This window comes from Hemicordylus capensis, chromosome 2 (assembly GCF_027244095.1).
Source record: "Hemicordylus capensis ecotype Gifberg chromosome 2, rHemCap1.1.pri, whole genome shotgun sequence".
In the NCBI taxonomy this organism is placed as follows: Eukaryota; Metazoa; Chordata; class Lepidosauria; order Squamata; family Cordylidae; genus Hemicordylus; species Hemicordylus capensis.
In genome coordinates this window covers 429044879-429068378 of record NC_069658.1, presented here as the reverse complement: position 1 = coordinate 429068378, position 23500 = coordinate 429044879, and the positions used below count along the sequence as shown (strand labels likewise).

Genomic DNA, 23500 nt, shown 5'->3' with positions numbered 1-23500 from the left:
AGGCTCCCCATTTGGAAACCACCCAGCTATTTTCTGACTGAGGGCCCCGGGCTGAGATAAGCAGCCTCTCATTCTTATTTAAACGATTATCCTTCCACCCGATAGGGGCAGCTTATCTGAAATCTGCCTGGGAATGGGGAGGCGTATGCGTCACTGGGTTGCTGGTGGCAGTTTTGGCCAGCAAGGGGAGGAGATTGTGAGCACTTAAGCCGTACATTCCTGCATCCTGCTGTCTCCTCCTCTGTAGCCCTTGCAAGCTTGCACAGAAATTGCACATTTGTTTGCTTTACCAGCTCAGCTGGTGCCTCTGAACTAATGAGAGGAAACTAATCTGTATGTGGAGAACAGCACTGTGCAAAAACTGCAGTGCGATTCTTCTCTTCCTGCCTTTCCTACCAGCTGAGTTCTTGGTCTCCTACTTAACTTGGTTTCTAAGACACATTCTCTGGTTTCAAACCCAGGGTGTGTTGGAAATCGACCTTTGTAAGTGTGGAGAAGACAAAGATGGAGAGAGCAATCCATGGATGCCAATGGCGAAAGCATGAAGGTGGTCAGATGCAGTCAGAGAGTGGGCATGGCCAGATATAAAATACTGGCATGAGAGTGAGTGGTAGTGTGGCCAGAGGCCTGGTCTACCCATGTAGGAGAATGAGGTGATAGAATGATATGCTGGTAGAGTGGACTGTACTATTGCACACTTACTACAGGTGGGGGTGGTTCCCATTTTTTAATGTTCCACTCGTTACAAAAACCCCTGTGCCCCTTCCATTTCGCAGCACTCTATCTTGGGTTCTGTTTCTTGCTCACACCAGAAGAGGAGGAAACGCTGAGGACTGTCATTTTATGGAGAGAGACGAGAGAGTGCAGTGGTTCTTAAAGTGGGGCCCACCACTTTATTGTGGCTGGGGATGCTGGAAGTTGTAGTTCAGCAACATCTGGCAGACCCTACATTAAGAACCACTTATATAACTTGACCACTTGAAAGAAGGGGTGTGGCATCTGGTGGGAGGAGCTGGTGCTCAATGGGCATGGTTAGAGGGAAAGGGGTGGGGCAAACAGTACTTTGCAAAAGATTGCTTCAGCGTTCCATAGTAGTGGATGCTTTGGGCTTTGCAGCCACAGCTGAAAGGGTCCACATCTAGAACTCTGCTTCTGTGCAGGCTCCAGTTAACTGAATGCAAAGACACTTTTTTTAAAAAAAAATACCTCCTGGTCTTGGCTAAGAAAGACATCTGAAACATACAGGGGCACATATCCATGCAATGAGACAATGGCTGATCTCCAGACACACCGAAGGGGAGACAGGAGCAGACCAATGCAAGATGCCCCTCACATTAAAGAACAAAAGGGAGTGAAAGTAGGTAGTTCTCTACGGAGGCACTTCTGGTTGTGCTGCAGCAGCAGATAGTGTAAAAGGCACCACCTTGGTGCATATGTTCCTTTGACTCAGGGATGGCAGGGAGCACAGGAAAACCTGAGGGCCTGGTGCTTTCAGGGAGGCAAGGAAGGCTAAAGCAACAGGTAAGGAAAGCCTTCCACACACATGCTGACAACTGCATTCTCCAGTTGTGCTGGAGTCAGGCAACCTTGGCAGGTTCACTTGCAAACAGCACTAAGCTGAGGCGGGGGGGGGGCATGCAGATAGGGAGCTGCCTTATACCGAGTCAGACCCTTGGACCATCTAGCGCAGTATTGTCCACACTGACTGGCAGCAGCTCCTCCAAGGTTTCAGGCAGGACTCTTTCCCAGCCTTACCTGGAGATGCCAGAGGTTGAACCTGGGACCTTCTGCATGCAAGCAGACATTCTGCCACTGAGCTTCAGGCTCATCGCATTCCCTATCCCTTAAGGAGAATATGTTACAGCAGGCACAGTGCTTACATCCAAATGCACCCATCCAAATGCAAAACAAGACAAACCCTGCTTAGCAAAAGGGACAATTCATGCTTGTTACCACAAGACTGGCTCTCCACCCAGGTAGGGCCCATCTGGGGCTGGTGGTGTCCTTTTAGTGATGGTCTCCTTTAATTATTGCTTTTAGAAGGTAACTGACAGTGGGCGGAGGGGAGGGGCAGTCAAGGGTTGGCTAAGTTGGGAGAAGTCAGGGGAACTTGCAGAATTCATTCAGGGCCTTTCTACCTTTCCCCCAGAATCCAAGCATCGGCTCACAGCTGAACCTTGTGACATTTGAACATACAGACACACACACCCTTCTCTTGGAAATATAAGAATTTCTTCTTTCTTTCATGCCCTAACCTCATTTGGATGAGGGACTCTGGTGGAAGAGGGACAATTTTCAACAGCTCGCTGCTTCTGAGTAGGGATGTGCACAAACGGGCAGACGGCTGGTTTGGCAGTGGCGGGTGGTTACCTTTAAGCAGAAGGGAAGGTGCTCCCCCGCCCCTGTGTTTCCCCCCACTGGTACTGTGCTGAAAATAACTGATCATACCCACTTGCTGCCCTGGTCAGCATCTGACCAGAAGTGGCCGGTGTGCATGCGCGTGTGTGACATGTGCACATACACCAGCCACTTCCAGTCTGATACCAACCGGGGCAGCAAGAGAGTATGCTGCCACCCCGCGCCAGTGTTTTTCAGCACAGCGCCGGTAGGGGAAATGTGGCAGAGGGGAGTAAGAGCACCCTCCCTCCTGCTTAATGGTAACCCCCGCTGTTGAACTGGCCGGGCCGGTTTGGAAGTCCAGAAAAGGGCCTCCCAACCAGTTTGTGCACATCCCTACTTCTGAGGTGAAAGGAGCCAGTTGTTAGAGCTCCATTCCCAGACTTGGCTCATTCCTCTCTCCCCCACAGAAAAGAGGGCACGCAGTTGTCAGGGGACAGAGCCTGCAATGCATTCAGATGGCCCGGGGTCCAATCCCTGGCACCTCTGGGACAGAGTCAGATGGCCAGATGTGGCCCAAGCTGCTCAAGCAGCCACAAAGGCCAACTGGGGAGGAGTATTCCCTTCTTGCCTTCTTCAGGCATTTCCCCTCATGAAGCCATGGGGAGCTGTGGACACGGAGAGATCCTCCTTCCTAAAGAACTGCTGTTGACAGAGCTGGGGCATCCTGCCTGTTAGGCCACATGGCCTCCTCATGGATCACAACAAAAGCCTCACTGGGCAGTCAGAGAGTGAAGATCAACAGATATTCTAAAAGGGGTGGCTTGAGCACAAATCCTCTCATCAGAGACAGATGTAGGGTTGCCATCTTGGGACTTTTGGAGCAGATTTTAGACTATTTTTAATCTCTTGCAACTATTTTCTTGTTGGAGGGGGTATCTGGGGTCCTACCCATGCCACCATAATTTGCCTGCCTCCTCCCACCTGCTTTGCACTTTTCTTCTCGGCAAAGGTGTAGCAGGGTTGTAGTGGGCCCAGAGACGAGCTTTTAAAATGCCCCCTTCCTCCGAAGCTCAGCTCATGAAGTAAAGAAATCTTAAATGAGGCTGAATAGTGGTAACAAAAAGCAGAGTAAAATTTATTTGTTTTTTTTAATAGATCTCCTTTGTGCCACAATAGAACATCATCCTAAATTATTTTTTAAAGGTTTTGTAAATTGTGGACAATGCAAGTCATTTAATGATACTAGAGAAACCTGTTCTGGTAGCTCCAGGTCTTAACACTCACATCAGTTTTGGAGGATGAATACAACTGAAGGAAGCCCAGGCGGGTGCGTGGCTGGGGGAGTCAATCATGTAACTTGCTTCTGGAATGCCCCCCAAGGCAGTGGGCCCCCAGATAACGGTCTCCCCTTGCCCTATTATAGTTACGCCCCAGCTTCTCGGCTGTTGATTGCAGAGCAGCAGCAGAGAAAGAAAACGGTTAAAAACTGGCCTGGCCTTCTCCCTACAGCAGCAGCAGTCTGATTCGTTCTCCTCCTGGAGCTGAATCTTGTGCTTCTCCCCAGCTCAACATTTGAATGCAGACAGTTGCTGAGCGAGGAGCAGTGGGTGGTAGAGAAGCTGTCTGCTGGAATTGTCTCCATCAAGGAAAGGAAAGTCAAACCAACCAACAACAAAAAACGCCTTTATCTGTTTGCTTTGTGTGTGATTTCTTCCCCTTAGAAGCTGCTGTGTGTTTTTCTCTTTCCCACATTTATGAATTGTGTATGTGTGAGAGAGATCCCACCCCTGTTTGAAAGCCTCAGTTTGTATGTATGTGTTTCTTCCCCACCCCCTTGTTTGTGCTTGAGTGAAACATTTTTCACTTTTAAGAAATGATTTCCCAAGCAGTACAACAAGACTCCAACAAGCATAAGCTAAACCTGCTACAGTACCAACTTGTAAGATTCTCCTCACCCCGCCCCCCCCACACTTCCTTGAGGAAATTAGTTACTATAAAAGTATTAAGAACCTCCAAAAACAAAAGAGGGAGAGAAAAGAAGAAATGCTCTGGCAAAATTATTTTTGTTTTTGTTTTTAATTTCTGGTTTACTGTGTGGTGGCTGCAGGGTTTGAATATATTAGGCTATTTACTAGGGATGTGCAATTCGGATTTTTGGTGTTTCGATTCGGATCCAAATTGAAACACCTCCGATTCATTTTTGATCCAAATCTGGCCCTTCCAACTCACCCCCAATTCGATTCGGATCCGAATTAATCCAAATCTGAATCCGGATTGATTCGGATTAAAAAAAATGGGTCCTGGGGCCAAAAGAGTGGGGTGGGGTGGTAGTACCTAATGGGTGGAAGCTACCACCCCAATTGCAGAGGGATTGGGCAAAGGGCTGATTTTTGGTGAATTGTTGAAGTTTACACGTCTTTAAGGTTTTCCCCCATTAGGTATAATGGAGGGTGTATCACTTCACATCAGGGGGAAAGGGGTGGCCTAGAGCAGTGTGGGGTTGGTGGTAGTGCCAGGTAGGGGCAAGGAAGCTACCTGAATTTTTTCAAAGGATTTGGGCAGAGGGCTGATTTTTGGTGAATTGTTGAAGTTTACGCGTCTTTAAGGTTTTTTCTCATAAGGTATAATGGAGCTTTCAGCAGCCCCATAAGTGCACTTGGGGGTTTCTGGGGTGGCCCAGAGCGAGTGGTGGTGTAGTGCACATAGGGTGCCAACCACCCCCATGGGTTTCTAACCCATGGGGTACAGGGTTCTGTTGTTTCTGAGGTGTTTTGTGTGGATTCTATGATAGCAAATGAGATTTTCAATGAGACACCATGAATCCACTCTCACTTGCTATCACCCGATATTGGCTGTTTCGGGTACAGATCGTTCTGTACTCGAAACGTTTCGCACATCCCTACTATTTACTAGCTCTAATTTGGTCTCTTTTTCTTCTTATTATTATGCCTTTGCCATTATTATTATTTATTAGAAATATGTATGTGCTGCTTCTTTAGCAATAAAGTTCTCAAAATGGCTTACATATCAAAAGATACGAGGAAATTGGTTCTTTACCCTCAGATGGTTCTTCTTTTAAGATTTAGTGGCTATTTTATTTTGCTCTATGCTTGTAACAGTAGCTCATATTTTACATATTGAGGTCATTCACATAATTCAAAACTGTGTTCTACCTAGGTTTAGGAGCTTTGTGTGCCCCCAATTGTTGGTTGTCTGGAAGTAAGGTAGGAGGAAAACCTGGGTAGAAATGATTACGTGGAAGCAAGGTAGGAAGAAAACCTGGGTAGCTTTTCCTCCTACCTTGCTTCCACACGATCACTTTATGCAGGTTTTCATCTTGTCTTGCTTCCACACAATCGAAAATTGGGAGCACACACAGCTTCCAAACCCAGGTAGAACACAATTTTTTGATTGTGTGAATGACCTCATCGTGTTTTTAAAATATAAGTTTATATTTCATATAAGTATATAAAATATATTTTATATTTAATATGAGTTTATAAGATCATATTGAATGACCTTAATCTGTAGTGGACCAGAATAGCCCCAGATTTTTGCATGTGGCTTGACTCTTCACAATTTGCTAAAATAAGCATTACATATTCCCTCCCCCATCAACAATATAAAAAACCCCAAACCATTTGGCCCGTTTTCATGCACTTGCTTTAAAATAAGTCTTTGCAAATCAGATCATGGGAAACATGTTTTAAAGGCTCTCTTGCTCTTGAAAGCCTTGCCTATTTTTCAGTCCTAAGCAATTGGGGTAACTCCACACATACCATTCTGCTATCCTGTTTAAATCAGAGTGGTGAATAGATCGACACTTTCAGCAAATGGGTGACTTTTCTTTCTGTTGAATATGCACTATGAATACATGTTGTTGTTTTGCTTAAATGTAGTTCAGCGATCAAACTGGGCTGCTTGCTACTGTGATAGCTTTTTCTTTAACACTGAGTTTTCATCTGGGTTTACATGGTTTAGGATTGGAGTGCATGTAGCTAAAAGCCAACTTAAATATGCATAGGAACATAGGAAGCTGCTTTATCGGGAGTCAGAACATTGGTCCATCTAGGTACACTGACAGGCAACAGCCCTCCAAGGTTTCGGGCAGGAGTCTCTCTCAGCCTTTTCAGGGCACTTTCCAGAGTATACCCTGCAATGGAGTCACGACATATCTCTGAAGTGTGCTCCCGCACTTCCTGTGTTGTGACACCACAGACCTGACGCTGACAGCAGGGTGCCGTTCACAATTCCGATATCTTGTTTGGGATTTAATCGCTGCGATTTATTGCTATAATGTAGTATGTCCGGCGTAAAAAGTTAGAGCCTTGCTGTATTTTCTAGTTGTGAGTTTTTAGGAGAGTGCTCCCCCTACTGGGCACATTGCTATTTATGTTTTGAATGCAATTTGCCCGCACCGAAGCATTTTGCCACTGTTGAGTGGGTAATCTGGAAAGCGCCCTGGAGATTATGCTAGGGAGTAAACCTGGGGCCTTTTGCATGCAAAGCAGATGCTCTTCCACTGAGCTACAAGGGGAATATCTCACAGTGCTCACAAGTAGTCTCCCATTCAAATGCAGACCAGGCTGGACCACCCCTTACAAATGACATTCAATGCACCAGTTGTCCCAATGGGATTCTGTGATCCAGAGGAGAGTGTTTAAACTATAGAGAAGGGGGCATGTGTGGTGGCTTTCAACTCTTCCTTACAAGATACACCAGATTTGTCCCAATCTTCCCCTGCTGCACCATGCGCAAGCTGCTGATCCTTCCTTTCCTCTTCACTGAGCCTCTCCTTCCTTTGCCTGGCATGCCCCAGTGACATGCCAGGGGAGGGAAGGGCAAGTGAACCTTTCCCCACTGTACCAGGGGCAAGCAGTGGCTTCCTCATTCCTTTCCCCCCCGTGTGCCAATGGCATGCTGGGATGGGGGGCGGGAGGTGAACGGAACTTTTTCTCGCAGTGTCAGCAGCTCCTCCCTTCAGAGTGAGGAGAGTGAGAGAAAGAGGGAGGCTTTCGCTTTGCAAGGGAGGGAGGGGGAGGAGGAATAAGAAAGAAGGCGGTGGGAACTGCCTCGCCCCAATTAAATTGTGTGAGTGGAGTCGGGGAGAGGTGATGGGAAGAGAGCTTCTGCTTTTCTTGGGCATTTATTTGTATGTATTAAATTTTTCTACCGCCTTTTATTAAAACAATCTCAAGGCAGTTTCCAAAACATCTAGACAATATAAAACTATAAAACGGTTATACAATAAAAAATATTAATTTGGAATGTAAAAATACAAATCTAATTAAAAGTTAGTCATAGTCTTTATTTTGGTCTTTGACCAGCACAGGGGCGCAGCAAGGTTGGAGGGGGCCCCGAGACAAGAGTTTAAAATGGGCCCCCCACCCCACTGAAGTTGAGCTCAAAAGTTCTGTAAATTGTTGAAGGGAATTCTTGAGGAGCCACCAAGTACAAAAAAGGTTTAAATAAAAGATAACTCATACTGAAAGGTCAGCTGCAGAGACAGCAACTGCTTTCCATCAGTCTCTCTTTGGACTCATAATATTATTCACATGTCTAGTAAATAAATACCAGTCCAGTGCAGCATTTATAAGCGAAGTGAGGTATAATGTGTAGTGGTTATAGAGTGCTTAGAGAGCCAGTGTGGTGTTGTGGTTAGAGTGCTGGACTAGGACAGGAGAGACCCGAGTTCAAATCCCCAGTCAGCCATGAGACTTGCTGGGTGACTCTGGGCCAGTCACTTCTCTCTCAGCCTAACCTACTTCACAGGGTTGTTGTGAGGAGAAACCTAGGTATGTAGTACACCGCTCTGGGCTCCTTGGAGGGATATAAAAAATGATTAAAAATAATCATCCTCATCCCAAAATGCAGGCAGCATCACTTTTCAGGGGAGGCTTGTTTACACAGCCTGTTTTGCAAAGCAAGGAGAAAATGCTGGCTTTCCCAGTTCTCGTTTTCCAGAAAAACGACTGGCCACATTTGTTGTGTGGTCTTGCGGGGGGTGCGGTTGGCTGGCTGGCTGCTTGGTTTTTTGGCGGAGATTCCTTTGTGCGTGCACCCTCCCCCCCTCCCCAAGGCTTTCCCTTTCCCTGCCAGCCCGCTTGAGCAGAGCAGCCTTCAGCTGAGTGGCATGAAGTTTCCATCCAGTTCTAGAAGCCTCTCCTTGCCTGCCTGCCACAAAAGAGAGAAGCTAGTCCTTGCCTCGAGGTAGCAGCTTCGGGAAGAGTTCCCGGCTCCTCGAGCAGCTCTCCCTACTAGCAGCTGCCTGCCTCCTCGCCCCTTGCAGCCCCGCTTCTCTTGCTCTGGCCACCCCCTTCTCCTACCAGCCCACTCTTCTCCTCCTGCTGGTCTCTCCCTTTCCCTGCCAGCTCCTCCATGACGCCCCTGGCATGTGTGCCCTTCTCGTCCGCTCCTTGCCTGCCACGCACGCCACGCTCGCGCGCGTTGCTGCCCCTCTCCTCGGCTGCCAGCGCTGCTGGCAGTGGAGTTCCCGCAGCCCATCTCCGCGCACTGGTTGCTCGCTGCGAGGGGAAGCCGAGAGAGGAAAGTCGCCCTGCCTCCGCCTCGCTCCCCCAGGCAAGAAGCCTCGGAAAAGGAGGATGCCGCCGACTCGAAGGCGTCTCTAGGTGCTGCTGCTGGCGGAGGCGAAGCAGGGGGAGCACTGAGGAGAGCTGCGGGGTTTCAACGGAGGAGGAGCCTACAAGGGGAAAGGGTGGAGAGGGAGGGAGGGACGGCAAGGAAATATGGCACGCACGCTCGCACACATGGAGGAAAAGAAAAAAGAAAATAATTCAAACTGAAGGCGCTTCAATGCGGCAGGCGCTGGGTAGGGGGAGGCACGTGACATGTCTCTGGAGGGGCCCCCAGAGGCCAGGGCCCCTAGACAGCTGCCTCCCCTTGCCCGATCATTGTTACGCCCCTGGACCAGCATAACAACAAAGTAGACAAAAACAGTTCAAACAATCTACCCTTACAAAATAATAAAAAGTCTCTATAAAATTACTTAGTATAATAAGTAGAAGAAGCTAGAAGTTAAAACTATGAACATAAAACCATATATAAAAGTTAGTCAACACTAATAACAGAATGACACTGAGTATAAAGGTAGATAATACTATGGTTTGCTTCCACCTTGTGCTGCCTATTGAAATTGCAGGGATTTCTTTCGCCTGATGGATTTTCATACTTTGATGGCGGGTTGCCACATTTCAGATTCACCCGCACCTGCTTAGTGGTATCTAGCTAGCTAGCTATCCAGTGGTCAAAGGCTCAACAATGCTTGCAATGCAGTCAGCAGAAAAAGAGCTAGGCACTCCACTATCACTATGGTCGCACATTGGCTCCAGTAATGCATGAGCAGCCAGTATGACATAGTGGTTAGAGTGCTGGACTAGGACTGGGAAGAACCGAGTTCAAATCCCACACAGCCATGAAATCCACGGGGTGACTGTAGGCCAGTAACTTATCTCTCAGTTTAATCTAACTCACAGAGTTGTTGTGAGAATAAATATAACCATGTATACCACTCTGGGCTCCTTGGAGGAAGAGCAGGTTATAAATAAACAGAAGAATGACCAGTGAAGGCAATGGCTGGGCTTCCACCAGCTAGGCATGGTAGGGATATCATATGCATTTTCCTCTTTCCACAAAAACATTCTCTTTATGCCTATCCTCCATAGGCAGAATCCAGCTTGCCCACACCTGTTAATTTTGAAGTCTATAATTGAACTTTTGTATTTTCTCCAGATGTGGCTAATAAACGGTTGCAGAATAGATTCTCAGCAAACCTTCATTTGCTGTTCAGGAAATAAGGGCTCAGGAAATAAGTCACGGCTGTTTCACAGGTGGACCAAGCTGAGAATGGGTCTGAAGGCCCACACCCATCCACCCGGACCTGGCTTCATGATGGTAGAAGTTAACTTTGTCCCACTCCTACCTTCACTACTGGGCACTCCCACCACCCCCACCCCCTATCCACGAGCCACCTTGGAAAAAGAGGATACTGCTGTTGGATGATGGGGAGGATGGGAGGAGCTGCCCAGAGTCCCAGCTCGAGCGGCAGCTCTTTCCCCCACCCTGCCCTCTTGGCCAGTGGGCTTTCCCTCAGATCCACCTGTCATCACAGGGGCCTGCAAGAAAGTCCAATGGCTGGTGGGAGCAGAGAAGTCACCTCTGGAGGCCTCAGTGGCAGCTCCAGCGCCTCTTCATTTCCACCCTCCAAGGATGGTAGCAGGGGACAGAGTCCCCACCAAAGCCAATGAATGCCTGAGCAGTGGCATCTCTTCATTTCCACTCTCTGAGGGTGGGAAGGGGAAAGGAGCTGCTACTGCCTTCACCATCTGCCTGGTAAGCCATGGCGGGTTGCCAGTGCGCCATGGGGGGAGGCAAGGCCCCAAAGCGCAACCTGGCACCAGCCCTGCTCCAAGAAAGCTCACCGGGGAGGAGGAATGGATGGGCCATACGATGGGACAGAAGTCACCTGGGAAGTCATCTGTCTGACATTGCCTCTAATTTGTGAGATTTGGTGGTTATGGATCAACGGGAACATAAGCTGCCTTATACTGAGTCAGACCATTGAGCCCTAGCTCAATACTGTCTACTCTGACTGGCAGCAGCTCTTGAAGGTTTCAGGCTCAGGAGTCTTTCCCAGCCCTACCTGGAGATGCCAGGGAGTGAACCTGAGACCTTCTGCATGCAAAGCAGGTGCTCTGCCTCTATTGCCCAAGTTACTTGCCCCTAAGTCCTATCACACTGTTATTTTTCCTGCAGAGTCGTCTCAGCCTTCTTAGGCAAGGCTAGCAGCTCTACCTGAGACGAATTGGCTTTGTTCATTCAGTGACCAAAATACTGGTTCAAGGTAGCTGCCACTGTGCGTATTATGCCCTACATGTAAACCGCCCTAAGCCCCTTTTGGAAGGGTGGCATAGAAATCAAGTAAATAAATGAAATAAATACATGCATGGGATTTTCTTCACATTTGGCCACTACAGATAACTGCCCGCTTTATGTTGGAACATTTGAAGTGGGCTGTAAGTTACTTTTTTTTTAAAAAAACTACACAATTCTTCATGACCAATGAGCACATGTGGAGGCAAGAAACATGTTTATTGTACAATATCAGAAGAGTCCTTAGAAGAAAGGCTTCCAGAAGAATGCACACACAGATGACAAATAGAAAGCATTCTGTTTTTTAAAGAATCATGATTACAATTATTTATTAACTGAACATTGTTCTTTTCACCAGACGCATGCTTGCTGACCATTTCTGGACCTCTCTTTTGATGGCCCACAGATGTCTCAGCATTGACTCATGTACTGCTTAAAACTGCATGCTGTTTCATTGAAATTTGGTGCCAGCGTCTCCTTAGCATGCCAACTATTGTTAGTTGCAGTGACCCAAGGACACATTTTATAGATGTGCTTGCAGTTTTTAAATAAAGATGTGTTGCATAATAACGTTCCTGGGAAAGAACATGACCATTAGCACATGAAATGGATTATATTTATTAATATTTATATAAGAAGAGATAATTATAGCAACTCCCTTTGGATTCATCAAGTTTCCAGTGCTCAGCACCAACAGAATGAAATGCAGATTGTTCCAGTGGAGTGTGTCACCCACCGTCTTGAATGACAAAGCTGAGTCGATTAATCAGTCGATTATTGTGCCCAAAGAACACATCACAACTGATCATTCTGAGTACTTGTGCTTATGAGAAGACCACCATAAGAAGTCATTGGTCAACATCAATGTGGAAGGAGAGAAAGAGAGTAATAGCTGCTAAGGAGGCAATGCCAGGATGCTTTCCAGACCTGATCCTACAACGGGGTCAGGACATATCTCAGAAGTGTGCTTCCACACTTCCTGCGTTGTGACACAGTAGTCCCTACGGGGACAGCAGGGTACCATTCACATTTGCAATGTTATTGTTATTGTTAAATTCATACCCCGCCTTCCATTAAGAAAATCCCAAGGCAGCTCACAATAAAGTTGTAAAACAAGATTATAAAAAAGACACATTAAAATATTGAGCTAAAAAATATAAAAACAAATCTGATTTTTAAAAATTAAATTAAAGCACTAGCATAAAAACAGTACAAAATACAAGAAGCAGCAGTGGAGACAATCATATAAAAGCCTGGGTAAAAAACCACAATTTGACATGCTTTCTAAAAACTGTGATGAAGACTGAGGAGTGGATACCCACTGGGAGAGCATTCCAGAGTCTGGGGGCAGCAACAGAGAAGGCCCTGTCCCGAGTGCATGACAACCTAGCCTCCCTCACTGTTGGCACCCGGAGCAGAGCCCCCTCAGATGACCTCATCAAGCGGGCAGCAACCTTTGGGAGCAGGCGGTCCCTCAGGTATCCCGGGCCCAAACCGTTAAGGCTTTGACAGTCAAAACCAGCACCTTGAACTGAACCCAGAAATGAACTGGTAGCCAGTGCAACTCTTTCAGAATGGGTGTGATGTGCTCCCACCGGGCAGCTCCAGATAAAACCCTAGCTGCTGCATTTTGCTCTAGCTGCAGTTTCAGAATATTCTTCAAGGGCAGGCCCATGTAGAGCGTGTTACAGTAATCCAGCCATGATGTGACTAAGGCATGGGTAACTGTGGCCAGATCTGCCTTCTTGAGAAAGGGATGCAGCTGGTGCACTAGCCGAAGCCATGCAAAGGCACCCCTGGCCACCTGAGCTTCCAAAAGCAGAGCCGAGTCCAGTAGTACCCCCAAGCTGCGTATTTGCTCCTTCAAGGGGAGTGCAACCCCATCCAGAACTGGTAAAATCTCCTCATCCTAATTGGCTCTCCTACTGACCAACAGAACCTCCATCTTGTCTGGATTCAACTTCAGTTTATTAGCCCACATCCAGCCCATCACGGCCTCCAGCCCCCGATTCAGGACATCCACCACCTCCCTAGGATCAGATGACAAGGAGAGATAGAGCTGAGTGTCATCTGCATATTGCTGACAACTCAGTCCAAGTCCCCGGATGACCTCTCCTAGCAGTTTCATGTAGATGTTAAACAGCATGGGGGACAAGACCGAACCCTTCGGGACCCCACAGGCCAGTGGCCACGGAGCCGAGCAGTAGTCCCCCAGCACCACTTTCTGGACCCTCCCCCCAAGAAAGGAGCGGAACCACTGCAACGCAGTGCCTCCAATTCCCATATTCAAGAGGCGGCCCAGAAGGATACCATGGTTGATGGTATTGAACGCCGCCGAGAGGTCCAGCAAAACCAACAAGGACGCTCTCCCCGTCTAGTTTCCGGCATAGGTCATCCACTAGAGTGACCAAGGCAGTCTCAGTCCCCATATCCGGGGCGGAAGCCAGATTGAAAAGGGTCCAGAGAACAATGCCCTGTTGCAAATTTAATCGCTATGATATAGAGCAAGGACATCGTACATCCGGCATGGAAAAGTTGTTGTTGTTGGGGGGGGGGGTTGTTAGTTGCTGCGGGTCTGCTCCCCCTGCTGTTTACGTTCTAAATGTGACTTGCCCAAACAGAGGCATTTTGCTGCTGTTCTAGCAGCTAGTCTGGAAAGCGCCCTGGTAGGGGAGGATCTGCAGGGCTGGAGGAGAGTTCTTGATTTTCTACCTATTCTGGCCTCGACATATATTGGGCTGTATGTCTGGCTAAGCTTTTAAATAATTAGTATTACTATGAAGCAAGCCCTTGGACAAGGCTATTAACATTTAGGGATATATGCTGTATGCTGCTCTGAGCCCACGGGACAGAGCAGGATATAAATCAAATAAATAGTTTATCCCCTCAGCTAAACTCACATCTAATCTCACAAGCCCCGATGATCAATTTTCAGTTTTATAAAAAAATTCCATTGGAACAGCAAACAAAGGACTCAATACTTAGCTGGGAAGATGATAAATACAGGATCAAAAAAGAGACTGAATAAAGCCGATGTGACAGGAAGAGGTAGAAATAAAATGTTACATTTTTCTTTTCAAGAAAATGCAAGGTTTAAAATAATATTTTAAACTAGCTGGCCTGGGCGCAGAGCATCTGCCCCTCGAAGTCTCCCTCATTCTCGGCCCTCCCCCCTCTCCAGTGTTTTTTCTCTCTGGCCAGCCAGCTGCTCTTTCCGGCCGGCCACCACTTTCTCCGCCGCCTCTTTCTCTCCTCCCACCACTGTGGCCGCTTTTGCTTTCTCTCCTGCTGCTACCACTGCTTTCTCTCCCCACCCACCCGTTCTCTGGCCTGTTTGGCTTATGTTCCCCACCGCCATCACTCTCCTATCCCCCTCCCCTCACTTGCGAACTCTCGTGAGAGCTGCCATGCATAGCATTAGCAATGGGTACGCCAAAGAGAATTATATAGAGAGAATATATAGATGGTTTTAAATTTTGTATTGTGCATTGCCTTGAGCTATTCTGGATGGGCAGCATATAAAATACAAACATACGGCCAGGCCTCCCAAGCTACAAAGTTCATGGCAGGTCACAGTTCCCCAGAAAGCATTTATTTCTACGGGACAAGCCTAATATAAGCAAGGATAGAAAACCTACCTTGGGACAATCACTATACATTAATTATTGATCTACTTTCAATATATTCATATTCACATATTTACGATGTCTTCTTTGTTGTTGTTTTGGATAATTAGGAGCTGTTGTTTTGGTTTTATGTACTCCCAGGATTTCCAACAGGCCTTCAAAGTAGCACTCCCTGTTCTCAAAGGGCATTCTTGTCATTCATGTTAATATATTCTAAGGGAGAGTGGAGCTTTTGTGTTGTTCAGAGATGTTACATAAGAACATAAGAACAGCCCTGCTGGATCAGGCCCATGGCCCATCTAGTCCAGCATCCTGCTTCACACAGTGGCCCACCAGATGCCGCTGGAAGCCACAGACAGGAGTTGAGGGCGTGCCAAGTACTTATAAGATCCAGGGCCTGGGCCCACCGGGCTTGGCTCTGGCTCACAGCCTCCCACTCTCCTCACTCCCATTTTGATAATTAACTCTTTTCATGCAAGCAAACCAGAATTCTCCTCCGTTTTTTGAAGCCATCAATCACCAGGACATCCTTGTTATAGCTGGTGTGTTTTGACCCACAGTACTTGCTTTATTTTCATATATCCCTCCCTTTTGCAATCACTTCTTGCAGTGGCCTCACTATTGTGTGAAATCAGAGATGGGGGTTTGTTTGTTTATTTTTACATGTATATCATGCGGCCCCTCCAAGGAGCCCAGAATGGTGTACCTGGTTATGTTTATCCCCACAACAATCCTATGAGGTAGGTTAGGTTGTTGCACAGTTGTTGTTTTTAAAAAATAGAGCTTTGGAGTGTGTGTGTGTGTGTGTGTGTGTGTGTGTACGTGTGAACCATAGTTTTTGGGGAGGCTACCCACCTCCTGCTCTGGAACCATCACCATCACTTCATCCACTGAGTCCAGCAGCTGGGTTGCTGCTGGTCCTGCGACCGCCCCCACCTCCTGCTCAACAGGTGGATTGCCTCAGGGTACTATGAGGGGCCACCCACCACCACCTTCCACCATATAGAACTGTTGGGCTTCTGCTGAGTGTGAGGGCTGGCTGGCAGCCACCAGCCCCCCCCCCCGGCCAACATACTTGGCAACTGATTGCTTCTGTCCACAAGAGCCACCTGCCGCTCCCTCCACCAAGCTTGGCAGCTGCGTTACCACTGCTGGGTATAAGCGCCACACCACCACCACCCGCCCATGAAGCTCGCCAGCTGCGCTGCTGTTGGCTGTGAGACTCGCCTGCTGCCCTCTCCCCTAAGCCTGGCAGCTGGCTTGCCGCTGTGTGCAAGGTCACCCACTGGACCTCCAGCAGTTGAGTTGCAGCTGGGCATATGAAGGCGTTGCCTTCTCAAAAGCTGGGTTGCTGGGTGCCTACAGCGCTCTTACATCTGGCCATCCAGGCCAAAGTCCAGGGCATCCACACCCCCTGGGGGGCTTCCAAATCCTTTTTAATCTGTCCCCAGTGGTGTGGTTGTGTTAAGATTTTGTTAAAAGTATGGGCGGGTGGGGGCGAGCGGTTCCAAAGGCGTTTAAGTCCAGGCTCCAAAATTACCGTTCAGCATGCTCAAAAGCTGCACTGCTGCTGCGCACAAAGTTGCTTGTGCTGGCCCTGGACTCAAGGGAAGTTGGTTGCCATCATCCCCGACAGCTGCACGCGATGCTGCACACGACAGCCACCCGCCGTCCCAAATAACTGCAGGGTTGCCACTGACGACGATGACGATCTCTCCACGGTACTTGACAGCTCAGCTGGGTTGCCTGTGATTGACTGATTGATTGATTAAGGGCCGTCTAGTCAGTGTCGACTCTTAGCAACCATATAGATAGATTCTCTCCAGGATGATCTGTCTTCCACTTGGCCTTTCAGGTCTCGAGTGGTGCATTCATTGCTATCGTAATTAGGGATGTGCCCTAACTGGTTTGGAGCCTCGGAGGCCAACTGGTTCAGACGTGGCCCAGTCCGGCGGTCTTGCTTTAAGGGCGGTGGGGGGGGGTTGTACTGACCTCTCCCGCCACTCTGTTTTTCAACAAAGTTTTGGGGGCGGCAGCATTTCTCCCTGCCGCCCCTGCCCCCATCATTAGCAGGAAATGGTGGAAGTAGCCGCCACACATGTGCCTGCTGCCGCACGTGCGCCGGTTACTTCTGCCACCCCCAGCTAACGACAGGGAAAACTTTGTTGAAAAAGGGAGCGCCAGAGGGGGGAAAGCAGCGGGAGGGGTAAGTACAACCCCCGCACCCTTAAGGCGAGACCCCCTACCCAGCGCCTCGGTTCCGTGCCCATCCCTAGTCGTAATCGAGTCCATCCACCTTGCTGCTGGTGGTCATCCTCTCTTCCCTTCATCAACTTTCCCCAGCATTATAGACTGCTGAGTCTTCACATAACGTGTCCAAAGTAACTTGAGCCGGGTTGCCTGTGGTACCCACAACTTCGAACTCAACCCCACTACAGGGTCCATCGGGCCCCGTTTCTGCTCCTCTTTTGACGGTAGCCAAGATAGCAAAAGACCAGTTATTACGGCCTTGTTGGCTTTCGTATTAGCCTCCTCGTGCCGGAACCTTTCTTCTCGGAACCTTTGCTGTGCTAGACTCCGTTTCCCAGCCGGTCTCTCGCTCTCGTCTCCCCCAAGATGGCGGCGCCCATGGGCGAGGGCTGCAAGGCACTTGAGAGCGCCGATCCCTCCGTTCTTCTCCCTGGCGGCGCCGCTCCATACGGGAATTTCCCCGACTATGCCCGCTTCCACCCGCCGGAGGGGCGCGTCCGTCTCCTGCCGGCCGCGCTGCTGAGCCAGCTGTTCCCAGGCCCGCGGGCAGAGCCGCTTTTGGGGCTGGACGTGGGGTGCAACTCCGGGGTGAGAGCGCGCTCAGCGGAGAGGAAACGGGGAAGAGAGGGCGGGGCATGGGGAACGCTGGAGCTTCTGCCTTCCCCGCTGTCTTACAGCAGCTGGAAATTCAACAGATGTTGCTTACCCGGCTAACCCAAGCTTCTCCCTCGGACTTTATGTGTGATTCAGACTCCTCCTAGCGCCTCTCTCTCTGCTACAGCGACTTAAAAAAAATAATAATCCGGGATTGGTTTGGCTTCTCGGCACTCCTTACTCTCTGTAACGACCTGGCACTAGTTCAGTTTGTTTGCTTCTCTAAGGCTGTCTGAGGAGATTCAGGATCCCCTTGCTTCCTGGGGTGTGTGCGTGTGTGTGACTAAAAGAGACGGGGTGGGGGAGAGATGCTGGCTGATAGGTAGCCTAGGGAAAGACAGCGATTGTGGCTATCTTGGCAACGTTGTGAATGTGTGTGGATGGGGAATGAGTAAGCAGGGATGACCCAAGGTATTGGGGCAGATGCTGCTTCTCCCCCTTCCTTGCAGCACTTAAGGGGGGGCACAGGTTGTAGAGAGGTGGCCTCTTGCCAGCAGCCTCCTCTGCGCATCTTTTCAAAAGCTTGCAAAATTGCTCCCCAACCAGCCCCTGCAAGGAGAGTGGGGCCAGGACAGGAGACTGCCTGGCAGCTGCTTGCTTTAGCCCCCACTCTGGTGATTTGCAAGGATTGCATGAGGGACTCTCAATCTGATCCTTGCAAAGCTTTACAAGGGGAGGGGGGAGAGGCCAGGACATGAGACTGCTAGTAATCTAGCTTTTCTCCTCATGCGCCTTGCAAGGTCTGCACCTGACCCTTGCAAGCTTTTATAAGAATATGAGGGAGGAGAAAGGGCTGTTGACAAATGCTTACAAGGGACAGATCTGACCCCTGCAAATATTTGCAGGAGCTTGAAGAGAAGATAAAGTTGCTGCCCGCAGCCCCTTGTTCTCATACTGTGTTCCGGAGGCTAAAAAGGTCAGATCAGAAGCTCCCTGTCCAACCCATACAAGACTTTGGAGCACAAAGCTCCCCATCCCACTGATCTCTTACATAGAGGTAGCCATGGCAGCTGCAGCTGCCCTTCCCCTCTTCTTCCTCTCTAGTAGTGTACCTCTGGGTACAGTGCCACCATGGTATGTACCTCTGGGTACTAGATTGTGGAGAAAAGTAATAAGAGAAGGCTGCTGCATTCTTGCCCTACTTACAGGCTATGTTGACTTCAGAGGTATTTGGCTGGTCACTGTTGGAAACAGGATGCTAGGCTAGATGGTCCCTTGGTTTGGCTCAGCAGAGTTGCTCTTGCTTTCTTACATATTGCATTCAAAGTCATACTGCTCTTCTTCCATGGAGCCTAGAGCAATGAGCATGGTTATGTTTGTTCTCACAGCCAGGGCTGGCCTGTCTGGTAAGCCAACTAAAAACCTGCGTAGGGCAGAAAGTAGGTCATGTGGGACCCAGGGTTGCCACCCTCTGCCCCCTCCCTGCAGCCTCTGCCCCTGTGGTGGTGAGGTGGGCGGGTGGTGGGATACATCCCTCCTCGTGCTTGCTCGCCTACCCTCACCATCTCCATCCACTGCTTTCACAGTGAGTGGAAGGGGAGGCAGCAAGGAGGGTGGGCAAGCGAGCCCGTTCCCCATCACCCACCCACCTTGCCACTATGGGGGCGGAGGGTGACGACCTGGGGACCCCCCTGCGCCTTGGACTGGCCCTGCTCAGAACAAGCCTCCGAGGTAGATTGGGCTGAGAGAGAAGTGCCTGGCCCCGAGTCACCCAGTGAGTATCATGGCTGAATAGGGAAAGTTGCTTCGTGAGTTAGAGCCACCCCATAAGCTGCAATCTTGGCCTACCTAGATGGGAGACTGCCTGTGTCAAGCGCCTGTGGCCACACTGGCCTGAATGAGCCCGATACAGTCCAATCTTGGAAGTTAAGTGAACCAAGGCCTGGCCAGTACTTGCAAAAAAACCCCTTCCAACTGAGCAAGGAGTCACCTTTTAACGTGGTGATTCTCTTCTGTTGAGCAGTGGGAGAGGAACACCCTATTCAACCCCAGCACAGCATTCCCCCCATTATTGTTGCTGGTGTTTATCTGATGTTTCTTTTAGATTGTGAGCCCTTTGGGGACAGGGAGCCCTCTTATTTTTTCTCTGCAGACCACTTTAAGAACTTTTGTTTTTAAAGTGGTATATAGATATTTGTGGTTTGTCGTTTGTTTGCAGTCTTGGCCCTCTCTGTTCAGGGAGGTGTGTTTCTACTGCAGGACTTGCATGGTGAAAGAGTTTCCTTTCTCTCTTCAGGAGCTCAGTGTCGCCCTCTACAGGCACCTCCTTGGGCTAAAAGAGAACCAAGCCAGCCCTGAGCATTCCATGACTGGGAAGGATCTAAGCCTCCTCTGCTGTGACATTGATGCAGTACTGATTGAGAGAGCCAAGCAACACAGCCCCTTCCCCAGCTCCATTTCCTATGCCACCCTCGATATCATGGATGCCAAGGCAAGGGAGCCTCTGCTGAGCTCGTATCTGAGCAAGTTTGGCCGCTCTACTTTTGATCTTTGCTTCTGTATGTCTGTGACCATGTGGATCCACCTGAACCATGGGGACAGCGGTCTGGTGAAGTTCTTGGCCTTCCTTGCCTCCAAGTGTACGTACTTGCTTGTTGAGCCTCAGCCATGGAAATGCTACCGAGCAGCCGCCCGCCGCCTACGGAAGCTGGGCAGGAATGACTTTGACCACTTCCGATCACTCGCCATCAGCGGGAACATGGCGGAGAAAATAAGCCAGATCTTGACCCAAGACTGTGCAATGGAGCTGATGTGTTGCTTTGGAAGCACCAGCTGGGACAGGAGCCTCTTGCTTTTTAAATCAAACGCATTGAGCACCTGCAGTGATTAAGAACTGGTCACTGCTTGTATTTGGTTAAAGGGACAGTGCTGGTTGATTGGCGGGGCTCTCTGCAGTCCCCACTGCCATCCTTTGTCCCCACCCAATCCTTAGGGGTTGGCGAACTGGGGAAGCAACCAAGCCCTATGCCGATCCTCCTAGCCCTGTGCTGGACTGGCCCGAGGAGGAAGAGGACAGTGCTGGGCAGTGCCTCCAGCAGGGCTGGGAGGTGCAAACAGAAAAGGTCCTTCTCTATTCCCACCCTGCCATACCTCTGTCTGTGTTTCTGTGTGTGTGTGTTTTCGCCCCACCACAGTTCAAGCCCGTTACAGCCACGGCAAGGTAAAAGGACAACAACAGAGAGACAGACATGCCGCTGCAGCAGGGCAGGAAGAGAGAGGGAGACACTGCTGTGGCTGCTTGCCCCGGCATCAGCACTGCTACTGCATCCCTGCAACTCCATGCTACTGCCATCACTTCCCGCCCGGGCCTATCACCCCCACTTCATACAGGGCACAACATTCAGCATCCTAAAATCAAGTTTGTTAGGGTTTTTTAAAATCAAGCCCTTGTGGCTGCTCAAAAGGCTTGGGAGTGTCCTGGCAATGAGTGAAAGCTTGGGAGCCAAAGGAGGGGCCATTGCTTAGGATTTTCACTGCTCTGGAGTGGGACTTCAAGGTCTCTGCATTGCTCTTCCTCATACCAATCAGAAACAGAATAAAATACAAACTTAACTTGCATAATTAAGGTGGGTTCTAGAATTCTTACTTTGCCACAGAAATTTAATTCTGTTTTTATTTCTGAAAATACTCCCCATCTTTCATGGCATGCTTTCCTTTTCTCTGCAGCAATATTGCCTGCATCTCGAAGGTAGAGCTGTGTGTGCCATCTAAAACTAGTTCTGTAGGACAAAAGTTAGCAACATCCCTATGTTTGGCTTATGCTGCCAACAGCTGGCTTCCGGAAAGCTGTGATATGCCAGTGTAAAGGCTCTTTACCAGCATTGATAGGATCAGACTGACAGACGTCCATCTCTATTTGGCAGCGTGGAAGTTGTCCGTGTGTGCCTCAATTTTCCCATCTGTAAAATGTGAATGTAAGGCACTTGTCTGCCATACACAAGAACCAAAGGAGCTAGGTATTAGAGATGGGTCCATGGAATAGCCCATGGGAATTTCCTCCCATTGTTATGTACTTAAGAAAGGAGAACAAAGTATGTTTCTTGAGATGATGTGACTGGATCTTTTTTAGCACCATAGCTAAAAAAAATATTTATTGGCTCTTGATCAGCTTACAAAACTTAGAACTGAGAATAAAGGCATGCATGCGCCTGATTTTTTTTGGCATTCATTTTTGGGGGGCAGCATATGAAGTTTCAGCTCTCTGTTAGCTGCATAGAAATGACTGACTAGGGCGGCACTGGATGAGATTTGAATTAGGTGAGCTGTTGGGAGGGGCCAGAGGAAACCCCAATAAGGCAGTGGCAGATTGAAGAGCTCCTCAGCTTAGCTCCTAAAAGCTGCTGGATAATTTTGCATAGAAGGTGGTGGTAAATGGGGACACATTTTTGACCATGTCAAAATGCCCTGGAAATATTTATTTGAATACAGCTGTACATGAAATGCCTTCAAATAGGCATCTCCTTCATTCATGTTATGTTCTTTTTTTCTTGCTTTATGTTTCAAAATGGTTATCAACTGCCCCCCACCCCCACCCCGTGTACAAGTAGCCTTTGCAAAAGATAGAAGGCCAAATGCTCCAATCCAGGAGATTTGGGAAGTATTGATGTGTATATCTCACATTGAGCAGTATTGGATGGAACATGAAGCAACACTCATGTTCTTGCTTCTCCAGCAGTTCATTTGTTCCTCTGTGTCCCAACAGACGTATCTTTTGGCTTTCTCTTAACTTGGCCTCTCTTTACATGTCCTCCTATTTTTCTTAACCTTTGTTCTATTCCCTCTTTACTATCTCTACAGTATAGTTTTAACATGTAATAAAATGTGTTTCATCTTTAATTTTCAGTGGACTTCCTTGTTTGTCAGACACTTTCATGATATGTACTCAACGGAATTATGCCACCTAATGGTGCAACGGGGAAGTAACTTGCCTGAGGAGCAAGAGGTTGCAGGTTTGAATCCCCGCTGGTATGTTTCCCAGACTATGGGAAACACCTATATTGGGCAGCAGTGATATAGAAAGGTGCTGAAAGGCATCCTCTCATACTGCGCAGGAGATGGCAATGGTAACCCCCTCCTGTATTCTACCAAAGAAAATCACATGGCTCTGTAGTCACCAGAAGTTGACACCGACTTGACAGCACAACCTTACTCAATGGAATTACATGTTAGAAAGCTATATGGGGTGTTATGATATACATCATAGAACTTCAGAATTGGAAGGGACCTTGGAGGTCTTCTAGTTCTGCTCAGTGCAGGAAACTGCTACAGCACCCCCCAACAAATGGCTGCCCAGGCTCTGTGGGAAAACCTCCACTGAAGGAGAGCCCATCCCTGTGCAAGGCTGACTGCTGTACTGCTGAACAATTCTTTCAGTTAGAAAAATCCTTGAAATATCTAGTCTGAACCTGCATCCTTGTAATTAGAAACCATTAGTTCTAATCCTGCTTTCAGGAGCAACAAGGAACAAGTTCACTCCATCTTCCATATGGCAGCCCTTCAGGAATGTAAAGATGACAATCATATCTCATTGTAGTCTTCTTTAAGCTAAATATACCCTGTTCCTTTAACTGTTCCTCCTAGGCCTTGGTTTCCAGACCCTCACCATCCTTGTTGCCCTTCTCCAAACCTGCTCCAGCTTATCAACATCCTTAAAATGCAATGCCTAGAACTGGATTGTATTCTGACTGAGATCTAACTATCACAGAAAAGCATGGAACCTTATGCCTCTGTTACTGTATAAG

General features: G+C 48.6%; 1 protein-coding gene across 1 annotated transcript; it reads left to right on the top strand.

The window, feature by feature from the left end:
• The first annotated feature begins 10566 nt into the window (after positions 1 to 10566).
• On the top strand, positions 10567 to 22595 carry BCDIN3D (BCDIN3 domain containing RNA methyltransferase). The gene is made up of 3 exons (XM_053293488.1): positions 10567 to 10689; positions 17430 to 17693; positions 19996 to 22595. The coding sequence occupies exons 1-3, from the start codon at positions 10567 to 10569 to the stop codon at positions 20587 to 20589; spliced, it is 981 nt and encodes a 326-aa protein (XP_053149463.1). The 3' UTR covers positions 20590 to 22595.
• The last annotated feature ends 905 nt before the right edge of the window (positions 22596 to 23500 follow it).

Coding starts and splice junctions, on each gene's coding strand:
- BCDIN3D (XM_053293488.1), top strand. CDS start 10,567: ATGGTAGCAGGGGACAGAGTCCCCACCAAAGCCAATGAATGCCTGAGC. Junction 10,690..17,429: donor CTGCCTTCACCATCTGCCTG/GTAAGCCATGGC, acceptor TTGCTGTGCTAG/ACTCCGTTTCCCAGCCGGTC. Junction 17,694..19,995: donor ACGTGGGGTGCAACTCCGGG/GTGAGAGCGCGC, acceptor TTCTCTCTTCAG/GAGCTCAGTGTCGCCCTCTA.